Genomic DNA, 17,977 nt, shown 5'->3' with positions numbered 1-17,977 from the left:
GATATTCCAGATATGGTCATGTGGTAGTTCTTTCAGGGAAAAGAAAAGTTTTAGTTTTTAAAAAAAAAATATATTTTTATTTTATATAACATTTATAATTTATGCCTTGTCATATCTGTAAGCAAAGGCATCTTCCATTTCTTTCAGTAGATATCTTAGGCACTGCCAGATGTATCGCAAAAACCTCCAAAATCCTGAACCAGAAAACATAATACATTACTCTGTGGAAAAGGATCAGTCTTCATGTAAACAAGACTAAGAAATCACTTTTTAAAGGCCTTACAGACTTCAAATCAGAAAACCTTTTTCCCCCCATAGAGGTCTTTTTGCAGCTGCATGCAAAAACCATATAGAATGGAGGCTCCACCTACATCCATATTTCCTACTATCTATGGACACACCACTAGATTAAAAAAGTTTAGGAACTCCTGCGTGTTACTTGGCGATTGTGGCTCAAGAGTTGGGAGTTCGCCTTGAAATCGGAAGGTTGCTGGTTCGAGCCCCGGCTTGGACAGTCTCGGTCGTTGTGTCCTTGGGCGAGACACCACCACCCGTTGCCCACTGGTGGTGGTCAGAGGGCCTGGTGGCACCAGTGTCCGGCAGCCTCGCCTCTGTCAGTGTAGCTGCAATGTAGCTTGCCATCACCAGTGTGTGAAAGCGCTTTTGGGGTAAAAGCGCTATACAAATACAGGACATTTACCATTTACCACTGTTGTGTGTCAGCCAGAATAAAACCTAAAGTTTCAATAACATGTCAGTCAGAACTCCTCCCATAAAACCACAACTGTTGCTCCACTCTTGGAACAAAGCCTTAAAAGACAAGATAACACAACACCGAACGCAACACGGTTTTGACTGTGAAAGGATAATTGTGGGTCTTGTAACAGAGAATATGATGACAGTCAAACTGCTAAATGAACTATGCCAGTCATTGGCTTTCCATCTTCTAGCCAATGCTCTTTGGCAACACAGTATAATAATGGAAGTGGCAACTGTGGCTTGAACCCACTATGGAAGTCCTACTAACAACATGAGTGAGTCATGGCGAGTCTGAGATTCTGTGCTCGCCTCTCCCATTTCCCAGAATGCAAAGCCTGTGTGTGGCTAAAAGTTGAAATTATTTGCTAATGTAAACACAGACTCGTGCTTATCATGACAGCTCTCAGTTGATTTATAATGGTAGTAAAACTGTCTTTGCGTTTCTTCAGGGGACTGCTGGTTGTTGGCAGCCATCGCATCGCTGACCCTAAATGACCATCTCCTCCACAGAGTGGTTCCTCACGGACAGGGTTTCCAGCAGGGATATGCTGGCATCTTTCACTTCCAGGTAATGACTACTGACAACTTCATATCCTTTCCTTTTGTTTTTTCCAAACATATCAAAGGATAGTGCCTGAAAAACATTGCAGAAAGCTGTTACACGTAACCAGCTGCAAGCGGTTATCAGGCCAAAAGCAGGTTACTGAGGCCTGAATGTCTGTATGGGCTCTCAAACTAAGTGCAAGTGATTCCAAACATGACAATTTATACGCAGGTTGTGATGTCGGCTGCTTATATAACACAGATAATTGTGTAATCACTATACATGAGCTGCTGAGCAATGCTGTTTTTTCCCCTCAATTCCTCAATGCCGACTTTCAAATTGAGGTGGAAAACTGATATTTATCTGAAGATATGGGGAAGCTGTGAAACATCAGAGATTGGACTTTTGAATTCACTGCATCTCACTGCTTCCTGTTGTGTTATTTTGTTGTAGAAACAGGACATAATGCAACACTTCTTGCTGTACAACTTTTTTTTTTTTTACAATTTCGTGGGCATTTCTGGGCACGAGCTGGTGCACATGTTAGAATCTAATCCACACAAGATCTGGCAAGTATATATACATTGTACACCCTCACTAATATTCGGTTAAAAGCCCCATAGCAGATCGATTCAGAGCTTGAGATCAGAGCTTTAGGAAGGACATAAAAAAAAAAGCTTAATGTTAGTCTGCTCTGTCCATTCCAAAACCAGTTATGATATGTGTTTGGGATCATTGTCCTGTTGGAATACCCAGCTGAGTCCAAGTTTCAACCATTTAGTAGTTGCTTTGAGGTTAAGTTAAAGAATTTATTATTCCACCCATGTGAAATGTACCAGTACCGCTGGCAGCATAACGGCCCCAGAACATGATGTTACCGCCACCGTGCTTGCCAGTCGGTGCATTGTTCTTAGATGTGAAAGCCACACCTTTACTCGTCCAAACACATCTCGTCATTGTGGCCAAATAGTTGAATGTTTGTTTTGTCTTACCATAAAACTTTTCACCAGGAGGCATTTGGCTTGTCCATGTGGGCAACTGCTTATGGTTAACCAATTACTTGGATGATACTTTGGGTTCTCTTGCAGACAGAATAATTTTTACCTGTGTCCACTTCTTTATTGTTCTGAGTATTGGTTAATCCAATGACTGCTGTCAAACCAGTCCTACAACTACCAGTTGTACTCAATCATGATCACTAATGACAAGTTAAAGCCCTCAGCCTTGTCAAGTTGAGACATTATAGAACCTAAATCCAGTTTATTAAAATATTTAACGTCCTAAGACCCGAACTCTTTCATGTCATGCATTTTTAATTTCTCTTTGCTATGTGGGATGATTGGGACCCAGTGAATGGAAAAACCAAGAATTACCTGATTTTTTTTTTTGGGGGGGGGAATTTTTTTTTTAACCTGATTTTTCTTCTGAGAAAAATGAGATCCACATATGAGGACATTTGCTTTATATTTCAATAGAACAGGGGCAGTATAACATCGTAAGTGGATTTCAGGCCCTTGTAGAGCAAAATTTTGTGTTTTGGTCTAGACAACCTAAAATGTGTTCATGTGGCACATATGTGGACGCCAGGTCCTAGGAAGTTAAGTGAGTATATGTATCTATATGAGCCTTTATGTGGATTAGAGGAAGTCCGCTGTAAACCCAGTCCTTGTTTTTTAACGTCATATGGCTTACTGTTTCCTTGTATTTAATTCTTTGTCTGCGTCTGACAGACAGGGATATTACCTGCAGCTTGCTTACAGCCGTTAGGTGTGTTCTGGTTTTAAAATGGAGTCGCAGTAGGAAGAGTATCAGGGCGTTGTCAGTTTCACAGTATTTGCCAAGAAAACTTGAGCAGCATCAGATTGTCTGAAAAATGCCTAACGACTATCCAGCTGTAGGCCCGACGTTCAGGTTCTTCTTCTTTCAACAGTATCCAAAAGCTTAATTTTCTGAGAAGAAATAGAAGGTTAAAAGGCGGCGTTGCTGCTATAAGCCTCTCTTTTTGTTTGTCAGTCCACACTGAGTCGCCCAAGGTAACTGACCTCACACCCCATCACCCTGCCAGTGGAGATCTGAGCGTGCTCTCCAAACTGGCAAAAAGCCACTTCCTTATCAGAAACTGCAAGTTTAAGCACAATCTAATCTTCCAAGACAAAAGTAAAGTTGACAATTCCCCGTCAAATGTGTTGAGTGCACATCGTAGCTCAGTGTAACAAGTTCTGCTTTGCAACACAAATACAAATGTTTTCTTTGGTGTGAGCCTCTTGCAGCCGACTAGGGCTTATCAGCTGAACTTTGCACACAACAAACACTCACAAGCAACGTAGCTGCTGCGCGCGCTGTGGCAGGGACACAGGTGTTGGCCTGACAGTGCTACCTTTTATGTTGCGGCCAGTGAGCAGGTGAGCAACACGCACATGCAGCCCAAGGCTAGATAGGGAGTCATATTAAAGCAGTGGTTTATGATTATTGCACTTTCAATTTGAATGTGGTACATTTACAGCCGAAGTGAGGGAATAATGGAAGATGTGATTAGAGTGTGCAAATCCACACTTTATTCTTTTAGAGTGGATTTTTCACCTCCTTTTTTTCCTTACTGGCACTTACAGAGATGCTGCTAGTTATTATGGTGTTATTATCTGCATGGTTTTCAATAATAAAGCAGTCTCCAGTGACAGCAGTTCGTCATCACACAAATTCATTTGTAATGTTTTGCCCCAACTGCACTTTGATTTAATGCTAATATAGCCCACTTCAGTGGCATGTATTAGCATTTCATTAAGTATAGCAGTGCTATTGAAGCCTGTCAAGCTGATGTTTGGTTGTTCTGACAAAGCAGAATGAAAAACTCTACAGTGTGTTCTGCTCTAGTCTTAGACCCTTTAAAATGTCAAATGTGAAAGAAATGTGTTGAGGTTTTGCAGTTATACGGCTGCTAACGATGTGATGTTGACTTGTTTGCCATTTTGGATGTATGGCTCTGTAGGGTCCAGGCAATAAGGCCTGAGTCAGCAACTGATTTGTAGGTAAAATTGTGTATTCCCAGAGCATTTGGCAAAAGCGACCTTGATTTGGTTGCTACCAGATTGCTGTGGGTGCTCATAGTTTGGATAGACGACATTTCCTTGTCGGCAGGCACTTGTCAACTGTTCTCAGAGCTCTGGAAACTGAATTTGAATACAAACAGAACAAAAACCCCTTGGATTTAGGAGCGTGTCCTTTTTGCCTTCAATTTAAAAGTTGAGCCTTTTGAAATGTGTTGGACGGATTGCTGAGACGAAACTTTTATTTTGAAGGTGAACATTAGCTATTGCCTGTTAAGGTAACACTTTTTCAAGTTTTACTACCACTTAGCCAGTGGTTAGTGAGTGAATGCTGACATGTTGGCGTCCTCCATGCAAACTACAAGCAACCATGGAAATCTGCCAGTGACCAAATCAATCACAAGGAGGTTTTGTTGTAGCGCCTTCTTTGAAACTAATTTCACCTGAAAACAATGTGCAACTTCTTGAAATTAACCAACCCATTGTGGAAAACTAGGGGAAATTATTAGTTTATCCTTGTGCCTGCTGTTTGCGTCCCATCCAATATGGCCAATATAACTCTCGAGCAACGTGCAGATCGGAGCCTGCTGCGTCAGCATCAACAGTCAAACCTGCCACACATTTAATGAAAACTTTAAGAGTTATTTTAAAGGGTTGAGTTCCAAAGTAATTCACCAATTTTTGTAGTTGTTATAAAGGTGAAAGTTAGCACTAACCTTCACACACAACCTAATAGCTAAGTATGACTGTACCCTGAAGTTTCTGGCAGTTGGCTCCATTAGCGATATAAAGTGCTTAATATACTTTAAAGTTGGCGGGCGCTCTGTCAGGCAGTGATCTCGTTGCCAACTAGACTGTGAGCCTGCCAAGTGAAGGGTAAAGAGGCAGAGAGTGAAAGGGGAGGGAATGAGGAAGTGTGACAGAGAGCAGAGCGGACACACTCTCACACGACAGAGTCACATATTACATGCTTGGAGTTGTGAAGTACAACAAACACACTCACAATGAAAGTATCCATCCTGGATCCCTGTCAGCTGGACAGCTCAGTCGTTAAAGATGCAGCACCGTGTTTGCGCGCACAAATAGCAGAACTTTTATCAATCAACTCTGAGGATTTTATCACTGTGTGAGTAAATGCCCACTGCTCTGAAATGCCATTGGCAAAAAGGATGACATCTCGCGGCTGCTCCTCTGACTCATTTCATATCAAAGAATCAATAAATGCAGTCGCACAGGCACACACAGAGCTAAGCTAATTTACACTGGATCTTTTGGGTTTGCTGATTCAGTTACAGTGAGGTCAGCCAAGAATAGAATGAAGAATCGTTTAGCTGATTACTTCCAGAGACTCTGTGTTCGTTTGTGTTTTGTTGACTGCAGCTGTATAGATGTATAGATGCTGCTCTCTGCTACGGTGAGAGGAGCTAATGCTTCAGTCTGCTCTGAGGGAACATAAATGAATGAATGTGTTGTATGAGTGAGTGAATTATGGCTAAACAGCTTGTTAAATACAAACGGCTTCACTATCGTTTTTTGCCTCTTGTGTTATTTTTTTTACTATGAGCCTCTTTTGATTGTGTTTATGTTGCCGCTAGCATATAAGCATGTTCCTACTGATTCTTTGCTTTTGTGTGCTGCTGAGTCTTTGTAGGATTTTTTTTCTTTGTGTGTGAGTTTAAGCCTCAGGATAATTTGTCCAGATCTGAGTGAGTCACTGGGGAGAAAAAAAAGAAGATATCATGTGTGTGCTGGTTGTGGGAATCCTAACTGGTTTAAGAAGTGGAGAGAACAAGGAGTCTGCGTGAAGAAGAAAGTCAGGGAGACAAAAGGAGAGGGGGAATGAATTATAAACAAGCCGGCGTCCACAAAGGAAAGCAGGGCAGAATCCTTTATGATACTCTTTTTATAGCTCGCTTTTTACACATGGACCTTTTGACAGTTTGTTAAGCTCTTCTCAAATGTGAAGGCAGAGTCACTGCAAGTCATGACACAGATGTGGGAATGGTTAGCTTCCCCCGGTTAGACGAGGTGTTTCTCCCACAGAGCTGTGAGAAAAAGCCTCAACAATGTCAGGCTTAATAAGCAGAATGAAGAAATGTGTGCAGGCCTGTACGTTTACCAGAGGCAGCCCTGTATTTGCGTGTGTGTGTGTGTGTGTGTGTGTGTATGCTTTGTGTCGACTTCAGCCAACCGTGTTGTGACGAAGCTCTTCCCAGAAGTGGAATCCGCTCTGCAGGGCGTGCAGAATCCATCCATTCCTGTTAAATACGCACCAAAACACTATATATACACTAACATTGTCTTGTTATGGCAACAAGTAACGTGCAGACATCAGTGGCTTGTTTTGGTTATTCATGAGTGCAGATATCGCAATATTGTGAATTTGCCAATGTACTTAATCAGTCCCTTGAGGAAGAAGCTCTTTCAGTCTGGATTTTTTTTTTGTGTCTGGTATCTCTTCTCCAAAGGCAAAGGTGTAAACTTGTGGTGACAACATTTGTGTTGTTAAAAAGCTCAGGGTTTTGGTGTCAAAGTTACCAGCGTAATGTGTGTAGGAGCCCAAAGCTGAGAAAATGTATGTGGCTCAGTTAATAACTATGTAGTTACACTTCCTGGATGTAAGTTACCCCTTGATGGCAGAACGTTGAGCACAGTCAAAGGAGTGGATGTTACACATGGGTGTGGCTTTCACAGTTTCAAACACAAAAAAAGTTTTCGCCCAAGTAGATGGATGACCTTTATGTATGTCTTATCTGATCGCTCTTTCATGAGAACAGATTTTATTGTTGCACCACAAGATATGAATTGTGTCCAGGTGGACTTACAGTAAGTCACATGCTGAGGCGTTTTGGTTTATTCCCATCAGCTGTGTTGAATTTGCTCTGAGTGCTCTCAGCTCTCTCTGCTGGAAACTAATGTGAATGACTCCAGGGTTTCATGTATTTTGGTTATGTTTCTATGGAACAACGGACTCAACAGCAGAAATTCTGCCATGTTTTTACCCTTCTTAAAACTGTCTGGCTTATAACTCGGCCCCTGCTCCACATCATTTTTGTCCTCCACTCTCTTTTTGTGCAGCTTTTCCATCCTGTTCCCAGAAAACACAACAACAATCCAGAGTGACTTCTTTTAATCTTCTGTAAAAAAAAAAAAAAAACATTTCAGAGAAATTCGCCCTGCCCTGATTTGCATCAGACCGCCTGCTTTGGTTAGAGATCCCGACTCGCAGCTAATTTGTCATGCAAACAGACAATTACAGGACTGGTTTAGGAAAAAGTACCCAAAACAAAACAAAATGTTCCTATTTTTTCCTGAACTAAGTTGTCCCTATTAAATAAAATGTGGTTAGCACTGTTGCCTCACAGCAAGAAGGTCCTGCGTTTGAATCGGATCATTTAGCCAGTGTAGAGTTTGGACCGTGGGAGGAAGCCGGAGCACCTGGAAAGAGCCCACACAGACACATGGAAAGCATGCAAAGACATGCAGTTAGTGGGGTTAAGTTATTTGATAATTATATCAGGTCTGAGTTAGAGTGTGAGTACCTGTCTGTCTCTATGTGTTAGCCCTGTACAGAGTGTACCCTGGTCCAGCCGCCCCTCCAACCCTGACATGAATAAGTTGAAGAAAATGACTGAAAGCAAAATTGCATTAAATAACTAAAATTAAATAACTGATCCACTCTTTTTTTAAATCTTTCTTAAATGAATCCCTGCTCCAGATCATTTTTACCCTTAACTCTTTTTGTACAACTTTTCATCGTGTTGTCTTGGTCTCTTCTGCCCCCTGCTGGACAACAGTCACATCTTATGTGTGAAAAGCAGAACAACAATTCAGGGAAATAGTTTTTTTTTTAATCTGATCCAAAAGCATTTCACAGAAATTCACCCAGCCCTCATTTGTGTCAGGCTGCCTGATTTGGTTAGAGAACATGTGAATGTGAATAACTGATTGCAGGACTGGTTTAGGAAAGCATATGAACATTTAGGGTGGTGGTGTGACTTGCAGTTAATGTTGCCTTTTATAATCTTAGTATTACAAAGATATTAAACAGGGGAATGGTTGGAAATTAGAAATAACTGTAAAATCTGTGCAGTTCAAGAGTTTCATGCTTTGTGCTGGAACTACACTACATTGCCAAAAGTATTCGCTCACTCGTAACTCACTTCAATGGTCACAGGTGTATAAAGTCAAGCACCTCAGCATGCAGACTGCTTCTACAAACATTGGCACAGGAATGACTCGCTCTCAGGAGCTCAGTGGATTCCAGAGTGGTACCGTGACAGGATGCCACCTGTGCAACAAGTCCACACATGACATTTCCTCACTACTAAATATCCCACAGTGAAATGTTAGTAGGATTATAACAAAGTGTAAGCGACTGGGATTGACAGCAACTCTGCGTCAAAGTAGTAGACTGTGTAAAATCAGAGCGGGGTCAGCGGGTGCTGAGGCACAAAGTGTGCAGACGTCACCAACTTTCTTCAGATCAGTCGCTACAGATCTCCAAACTTCATGTGGCCTTTAAATTAGCTTGAGACGAGAGCACAGAGAGCTTCATAGAATAGGTTTACATGGCTGAGCAGCTGCGTCAAAGCCTTACATCACCGAGAACTATGCAAAGCTTCGGATGCAGTGGTGTAAAGCACGCCACCAGTGGACTGTAGAGCAGTGGACACGTGTTCTCTGTGGAGAATGAAAGAAAGAAGAGAGTGGCAATCTGATGGATGACTCTCGGAGAACAGCTTGTCTGACTGCGTTGTAGAAAGTTTGGTGTAGCGGGGATTATGGTGTGGGGTTGTTTTGCAAGAGGGCTCAGCCCTGTAGTTCCAGTGAATGGAATACTCTGCATTGTACTCTCGGTGCTTCAGCATAACAAGACGTTTCGAGATATTTCATGACACAAAACTTTGAGTGAACAGTTTGGAGATGAGCCCTTCTTTTGCCAGCATGACTGAGCACCAGTGCACAAACCAAGGTCCACGAAGACACGGATGACAGAATGACAAATGACAAACCCGACAGAGCACCTCTGGCATAAATTAGAACAGAGACTGTGAGCCAGGCTTTCTCATCCAACATCAGTGTCTGACTTCACCAATGCACTTCTGTAAGAATGAAAACTCCCATAAACTTAAGCTCGGGGAAAGCCTTCCTAAAAGAATCAAAGCTGTTATAGACGTAAACGGCGGGCCGACATCAAACCCTATGGGTTACAAATGGGATGTAACTCGAGTTCATATGCATGTGAACAAGTGAATACTCCCGGTGATGCTGTTCAGTGTAAAAGAAATGAATGAAGGATTAAAATGATCCAGTTGAGTTACCAAGAAGGCTGTCGTATCACTCAGATGTGTCATTTGTGTGATTAGCTGGAGACAATTTTCTTCCTGTGTTGGTAGTGATAAATTGGAAAGACACATCTGATTGGTCAGGTTTGTCTTTTTTGGTAATTTCCTCTTAAATCCTATTTCAGTGAAACTGAGTAATTAGAGATTAATTAGTATTAGTTAGACTTCACAAAGGAGATTATAATAGAGCGATCTGGGATTTGAGAGAGCCATTGGGATTCAGAGGCCAACAAGTAGTACAACAATGCTAATTTATGTCTCTAACCAGTTCTCATACAAGCATATTAAAAATGCACGTATAAAGGTGATAAAGAGTTTGAAATTATGGTCTTGAATGTTTTAAAATGGGCCCAGGTTCTCCAGAACTTCAGCAGAACATTAAACCATCTCTGTATCGCTGTTCTCTGCTCTGTTCTCCACAGTTCTGGCAGTTTGGCGAGTGGGTGGACGTCGTGATTGACGATCGGCTGCCGACGAGAGATGGGAAGCTTCTGTTTGTCCACTCAAAAGATGGAACTGAGTTTTGGAGCGCTCTGATGGAAAAGGCCTACGCCAAGTAAGAGTGGTACAGAGGACGGCACCTGAGGAAAAAAACTTTAACTTTAGCAAACACCGATCTTTAATATGTATTATTTTGTCCCTGTAGGGAAAGCAGCCCCTTTCATATTCTTCTTATGCTTCAAATAAATAAGAGAATCTGTGCATCCAATGATTAGATATATTTTATTGAATGCATCAGATCTCTGTCTGACTTGATTCTACTCAGTCATGAGTTAAGACACCAAACTTGGCATAAAGGTGCATCTTATGGCCCTGAAGTGTCTTTAGCATGTCAAATATTGTTACGTCATCATGTTACCTAGCAACTACCTACCAAAGAGGCCTTATGACGCATTAAGTGTTGTATCTTACAAATTTTATGACAATACCATGTAATTTATATTCACAAAAAATTGGTTAACTGCGATATCTTAGTTAGGATGTCGTGATGTTGCATAGCAACCACCTAACAATAGTCTAAAAACACAAACCTAACAATACTGCAGCATGAGCATGTAAGAAAGATGCAAAAAGATTGTAAAATGTGTTACAAGTAGCTGAATGATAAGTTGTAATCACCTGTAAATTATTGATTGATCCAAATTCTGTGTGCTACCTATGTTATCTGCACTTGGACATGTTATGGTTTCACTTTTATCTATTTTTCTTACACTGTCATTGAGCCTTTCTGCTGTTTGCAGCCTGCGTTTACACTCAGTCAATTCTGATGCATTCTCCAAAGAACAAATGTTCCCTGGCCACAAGCCAAAAAGCATGATTGAGAAATACTTGAAGCTCTTAAAGAGGGCCTGAAGAAACACAGCTGCTTGAGTGGACAGCTGTGGCCCCGGTTGTAAATTTGGCTGGCTGTGTAGGAGAAACTCATCATTGTTCCTGTAAGTTTACAGCTTCCGAGTTAAGAGAGCTTCCTGGATGAGTGTGACGTAAAAGTAAGATTACACATGTTCCTGTGCAGCCGTATATGGTATTTTAGCACATTGTTAAGCAGTGACACTTTTAAATGGGAGCTCTCAAGTTTGAAAATATAGAAATATGTTTCTGCATATTTTAAGGTTTAATCCTCAACTCTAATATTAAACTATGCAGTATATTTATTTATTTTGTAGCGGGACTCCATTTAATTTCTATTTCTCTGTGTCGCAGGTTGAATGGCTGTTATGAGGCTCTGTCAGGCGGCAGCACATGTGAGGGTTTTGAAGACTTTACTGGAGGTGTGACGGAGATGTACGATCTGAACAAAGCCCCCTCGGACCTCTTCAGCATCATCCGCAGAGCTGTTGAAAGAGGATCACTTCTCGGCTGCTCGATTGACGTCAGTACTGCAACATTCATTATTGTTACTTTTATTTTACCGGGAACTCCCACTGGGATCAAACTCTTTTCAACACAAAATACAAAATGCACAACATAATACAAAGTATAAATGATGACGCTAAACAATAAAACATAAAGTTGCTTATGAAAAGAAACATCCACAAGTCTCCTTCACTGCGTTCCTTACTATCCTTTTAAATTCACTGGTAGATGAAGGCATGTTTTTATATTATATTCATGTAAATTATTCCAAGTCCAAGGTTCATAGTAAGAAAATGCTTTTTTTTTTTTTTTTACTTTAACAACAATCCTTACATAAATTTACTGTCACACATTCCAGTTTCCTCCAGTGTACAATTCATTTTATAATATGAGAGATTTTGCTATACCTCTTACAGTTCAGAGATCCACATAAACTGTGGACCAGCAACTAAAAGTCAGAAAAGTCTTCTCCTCAGTATCACCACTGGGGCTCAGGAGGGTCCTGTAAACAAAGCCCGTGTGTGGAAAACCAGGAGGGGGCAGTGAGGACAGGGAAAGGTCTGGAGCTGGCAGGAAGTCAGTGCAACTGTCAAGGACACTTTAGCAAAGCTTGTGTTTGCAGACAGGGAGGACTGAACTTCTGTAATCAGTCCAGGCCTCCCTGTTCAGGCCTCCCTGTTCAGGCCTCCGTGTTCAGGCCTCCCTGTTTCACTTGGGTCCAAAGAGCAAAATTAAAAAGGAAATGCGTTTTCTCTTCCAGAGATGATGAAATTGTAAATGATTGACACGAACGATTAAACGGAGTCTGTTTGTGTTTCTGTGCTTAGGTTTAAATGACACAGGAAAAATCTTCTATATTTACACTGTAGATTTATTCTTTGAGATTTTTGCTTTCAATGAATGTGCCATGCTGTGAGAGTGACTGCTAATTATATTGTTTGATTTCACTGACCTGCAAAAGTACGCGCGTACATCTTCTCCTGTCTTTGTTACCGTCATTCTGATTGTCTTCATCCACGGTAAAGAGTCAGCGAGGACGTCATTCACCTTTTTACAAAGCTGTGATTGCAGCCATTCCTCATATGAACGATCATGAAACTGACCTCGCAGCCCCACAGTTGTTAGTCAGTGGTGCCAGTTTGGGTCATTATGCAAATGTGCCGTTTAAGGTCGGGGAAACCTGCAGTCAGCTGAAACTAAAGAAGTCACACGGATGAGTGAAAACGCCACGTCCAGATGAGCAGAGTCAACTTTCACGTGTGTGAATTGCCTTGTAGACGTCACAAACCCCTGGTTAACTCTGTTTAACTCTTTGTGTTGTGTTGTCTCATTCTCAGATCACCAGTGCAAATGATATGGAGGCCGTCACCTTCAAAAAGCTGGTGAAGGGACATGCCTACTCCCTGACTGGTGTGGAAGAGGTGAGGTCTACAAAAATTATTTAACACAACATAAAACTCCTTTCAGATTTTCAGTATTTTGAAACTGGGTATTGATCAGGTTTGGTATCGATACTAGTGATATTCAGACTGCTCAGCTTTGCTGTTTACTGCAGCGTAGAGACGTATATACATCTATGCACATCACACAAACAACTATAACTAAAGAAACCAGGCTTAGGCAGTGTGTGTTTATTTTCTGTATTTAATGCATCTGTTTGACATTTGTTTAACCAACGAGTTTTCCTAACCAAAAAGGCAGCGCATTTATTTTTCACGGGCAAAACAGATTCCTCATGTTTGCTTTCCCTTTACCCTTCACCCATACGTACAGCATATTATAAAGAAATGTAAATTAAATTGTGTTGAATTTGTTCTCTTTGGCTTTTGTTTTGGGCACAGCACAAGCGTCCTTTGCAGTACGGAAAAACATTGGAGTTACACCGTTAATACAAAATCAGACATTGCACTTGACTTCTGTCATGTTACCCAAGTCACACTGACAGTGACTGATGTAATGTGTTTGGTTAGCTGCAGCTTGGGCGCTTTTAAAGATTAATGAACGAATACAGAAGTAAACATTTAAACAACAACGGCAGAGTGGCCTGCAGTTAACCTGCAGAAATCTCAGGCTTGTGTAAATGGATTCACTGGGACATCACTGGGATTTGTGTCTCCTCTTGTGATTGAACTGGGGATCTTTTTCTTCTTAGGCAAATGTGTGAGTCACTACGTGATGAAAGGATCTGAATTAATGCTGGAAATGCCTTAAAATGAGCAGTTTATAACAATTTTCCCCTTTGTGAGAAAAGCTCATTAGAAACAAATGTGCGCAGGATACTAAAAAGAAGAAGCAGCAGTGAAGCAGATGGAAAACGTGTGTGTGTGTGTGTGTGTGTGTGTGTGTGTGTGTGTGTGTGTGTGTGTGTGTGTGTGTGTGTGTGTGTGTGTTTCTTTGCGTGTAGGTGTCATACAGAGGAAACATGACAAAGCTGGTTCGCATCAGGAACCCCTGGGGAGAAGTGGAATGGACCGGAGCCTGGAGTGATAAGTATGATTTCTTTATTTTGTTCTATGCAATTAAGAATCACCAAGTTTTCCTTTGAGCCTGGATGGCACTGAAAGGAATTTTCCAGCTGTTTTACTGGGTCCAGGACTTCAATTTAATTATTATTATTATTCTTTTTTTTTTAAACTTTCAGCGCCAGAGAGTGGGACTCTATTGATCCGTCTGCCAGAAGTCGTCTCCAAAACCGCAGCGAGGATGGTGAATTCTGGTGAGTGTACGCGAGTGTTTTGCGCATGAAACATTTGAGACTTGTCACTGGAGTGGCGGGTCTAATGTGGATTATCTGTCCATCCAGAAGTAAAGTGCTGGGCAAAAGTCTCAAACCAGTCCTCATGTCTTCAAATTTTGCCAGGAAAATGGGAAATGGGTTGACTGATTTATTGAAATATGTGCTAACATGCTTGGAAATACTTACAATGGGAATAAAACACCTCAGATTTTCCCCCAAATCCTTCAGGATATACTGTGCAGCTAAAACATGGCAAGTCTTCAGCTCATAAGGTGCAAAAATATAATTTTGTGCTGTCAGACAGTGATATACTTGAGATGTTTTATAGATTCGAATAGATTCATTAAAGAAATGGGAACAATTTGGGTTTTTTTGTGACAGTCTCTTATGTCTAGACATAACACTGAGTCATCCCTTACATGCCTTTTTAATGCTTAAATGATTTAGAGGTCAGTGTTAAGTGTCTTAATATTCCTCTGAAAAATAATCCAGTACAAGGGCTGAACTGAGAATGAAGAAGCCCATTGAAACACCTGCAGAGAGCCAGGAGAGCTAATGCTCACTTTAAAGATGACAAAGTCTTCCTCTTTGGAAGAAAACTATAAAGAAATGAGGGGTGACTCAAGACTTTTGCACAGTACTGAAGTTGTTTGAATTGTCTGTTTTTCTTCAGCACTGAAACGAGGTTCCATCTTTGGACTTAATGATTGAAAACTAACAATAAAATTGAATCTTCCAGGATGTCATATACTGATTTTCTGCGTGAGTTCTCTCGTCTGGAGATCTGCAACCTGACGGCGGACGCCCTGCAGAACAGCCAGATGAAGAAATGGAGCTCCTCACTTTTTCAGGGGGAGTGGAGGAGAGGCAGCACAGCCGGAGGCTGCAGGAACTACCCAGGTAAGATTAGTGGTGCAAGTGAGAAGAAGGGGAAAATCGCAGGGTAGGACATGGACAGTTGTTGCATCTCACCAGACCCGTGTCTCGTGGTGTTTTAATTCTGCTTAATACAATTTTTACTTCAGGAATTTTTGTAATCAAAAAAGGCAAGTTGGAAGATTGAGTGAGGAAGGGATTGGGTTAACTTCCTGAAGGAATGTGAACCAGTGACTTCTATTTAAGCAATGAAAAAATGTATTGTCTTTTAAAAGGTTTTGGAGATTCTCTACCAGGACATGCAGAAAATGGGACTGTTTTCAGGATTTACCGCAGTATAAATAGGTGTTATGGGTTATGTGGTTATTGTCTCCTCACATGTGATGTATCTTGTTAATTTGTTTTTAATTGTGATTATCTTTCACAGAAATGTCATTCAGTGTTTAATAAGACAGAGCAGGCTGTGCATTAGCTCACTTTGTTCCTTGTTACTGAACATCAGTTTATAGCCTGAAAAGGAAACACTTTAACTTTTTCATCTTTTGTCTCCAGCAAGTTTTTGGCTGAATCCTCAGTTCAAGATCATGCTGCAGAACCCAGACAAGCAGGGCAATCCAGACTGCAGCTTTGTGGTTGCCCTCATGCAAAAGGACCGCAGGAAGAAACGGCGAGAGGGCCAAGACATGGAGACCATCGGTTTTGCTCTGTACGAGGTTAGCAAAAAAAGTAGATTTATTTCTTATTGACTGCTTTCTTTCTTTCTTTTTAACAACACTGATTATAATCATGTTCCATCTCTGCTATCTTTGCAGGTTCCAGATGAGGTATGAGTTTTTTCTACTTTCTATCTATATCTATCTATCTATCGATCTATCGATCTAGATATATATCTATATCGATATATATCTATATCTATATATATATCTATATCTATATATATATCTATATCTATATCTATATATATATATATATATATATATATATATATATATATATATATATATATATATATATATATATATATATATATATATATATATATATATATATCTATATATATATATATATCTATATATATATATATCTATATATATATATATCTATATATATATAAATAAATAAAAATAATGTATTACAGAGAATAGAATAAAAACATAATGCTACCTCTGTTAATGCCCCTCTCAGTTCAAGGGGAGTTCAGGGGTCCACCTGAAGCGAGACTTTTTCCTCACTCATGCCTCCAGCGCTCGATCAGAAACCTTCATCAACCTGAGGGAGGTCAGCTCACGTTTGAAGCTGCCGAAAGGGGAGTACATAATCGTCCCCTCCACCTTTGAGCCAAACAAAGACGGCGACTTCGTCCTCAGGGTGTTCTCTGAGAAGCCTGCAGGCTCTGAGTAAGTAGCCACCGGCTTGCAGGAAGTGTAGAAGACATGTTTGCTGTGACAGTCATGTTTGGGATTTAGACTGTATATACAACATCATATACAAAAAAGGTTCCACAACGCCTTATAAGTTCACAAGACAGGCCTATTAACTTTATTAGTGATGACGCTTCTGGAATGGCCTTCCCAAAGCCCCGACCTCGACCTTATTCAAAACTCTCAGTTTAAAGAAACTCCGCACACACTCAGACAGAAACTGGTTCATCCCAAAGACAAAACTCCAAAACACAAACTTAACAATGTGGTGTATGCTGTACAGTGCAGCGAGGAACGCCCAGACCTCTACATTGGAGAGACCAAACAGCCACTTCACAAGCGCATGGCACAACATAGAAGAGCCACCTCCACAGGACAAGACTCAGCAGTCCATCTGCATCTTAAGGATAAAGGACACTCTTTCGAGGATGCCAATGTTCACATTTTGGACAGAGAGGACAGATGGTTTGAAAGAGGAGTGAAAGAAGCCATCTATGTCCACTGTGAGCGACCATCTTTGAACAGAGGCGGTGGTTTACGACACCAACTCTCTGCCATCTATAATCCAGTTTTGAGATCCCTTCCCAGTCGCCTTAACGCCCACTCACATCCTGGGCCATCTGACCTCAGGAAATCACATGATAGGGTGGGGCCAGGTTTCACAATGAGCTCACCCGAAACCCTGGATGATTGTGACCCACACCCATTTTCACACCTCGGCTCATGTGATTAGAGGATCATCAGGGGGTCCTTTTGTCCCTCTGTGGGGGGAAACTCCCACTAGGTTTATATCTGGGACTCTCCTTAGAACTGAAGAAGCTTCTCGGATGAGAGGTGAAACGTCTTCAAGCAACTTAAACAAGTCCAGACGCTTTTCTTTCCAAGCTCCTTAGACAATGCTAGTGTATAGGTACTCAAAAGCTAAACATACATGTGTTAACATCCTGTCAAAAGGGAGTTCACATGATAATTGTGTTTTTCTCTGTATGTATTAGTGTAGTGTCTACCTTACAATAAGGAGCATCTTGATGCAATTGTTGTTGTGATTGGGAACTTTATAAACAAAACTGAAACTGAAGTCTAAACCTGACTTCAGCTGTTGTCTTGTTTCTCCATCAGGGAGCTTGATGATGAAGTTAAAGCAGATATTCCAGCAGAGGTGAGAAGAAGTGACCACATCTGGCCATATTGTGTGAAAGGAGGTGGGGAAAAAAGCGTGTAGTGAACACATCTGTTTTTGTGTTTCAGGTTCAGCTACATGAGAGTCAGATTGACCCAAGCTTCAAGAATCTCTTCGGGCAGCTGGCAGGAGCCGTAAGCACGCTCTCAAAACTTGTAGGAGATAGCAATAGTAGTCCAAGGCATCTGCGCAGTCACATTTAATATAATGC

At 41.1% G+C, this 17,977-nt stretch overlaps 1 protein-coding gene across 2 annotated transcripts in view; it reads left to right on the top strand.

Annotated features, from left to right (window-relative positions):
* capn1 (calpain 1) overlaps positions 1-17,977 on the top strand; it is a 31,446-nt gene that overhangs the window by 10,047 nt on the left and 3,422 nt on the right. For both annotated transcript variants that reach the window (XM_084923877.1, XM_084923878.1), the window contains exons 4-15: positions 1,209-1,327; positions 10,118-10,251; positions 11,400-11,568; positions 12,890-12,973; positions 13,957-14,042; positions 14,194-14,268; positions 15,029-15,189; positions 15,718-15,878; positions 15,978-15,989; positions 16,351-16,562; positions 17,706-17,745; positions 17,835-17,900. In XM_084923877.1, the coding sequence (XP_084780003.1) occupies positions 1,209-1,327; positions 10,118-10,251; positions 11,400-11,568; positions 12,890-12,973; positions 13,957-14,042; positions 14,194-14,268; positions 15,029-15,189; positions 15,718-15,878; positions 15,978-15,989; positions 16,351-16,562; positions 17,706-17,745; positions 17,835-17,900 (1,319 nt within the window). The remainder of the gene's footprint in view (positions 1-1,208; positions 1,328-10,117; positions 10,252-11,399; positions 11,569-12,889; positions 12,974-13,956; positions 14,043-14,193; positions 14,269-15,028; positions 15,190-15,717; positions 15,879-15,977; positions 15,990-16,350; positions 16,563-17,705; positions 17,746-17,834; positions 17,901-17,977) is intronic.

This window comes from Perissodus microlepis, chromosome 3 (assembly GCF_051167445.1).
Source record: "Perissodus microlepis isolate ML-2025 ecotype Zambia chromosome 3, ASM5116744v1, whole genome shotgun sequence".
NCBI classification, from domain to species: domain Eukaryota; kingdom Metazoa; phylum Chordata; class Actinopteri; order Cichliformes; family Cichlidae; genus Perissodus; species Perissodus microlepis.
This window is presented reverse-complemented; position numbering and strand designations above follow the sequence as displayed.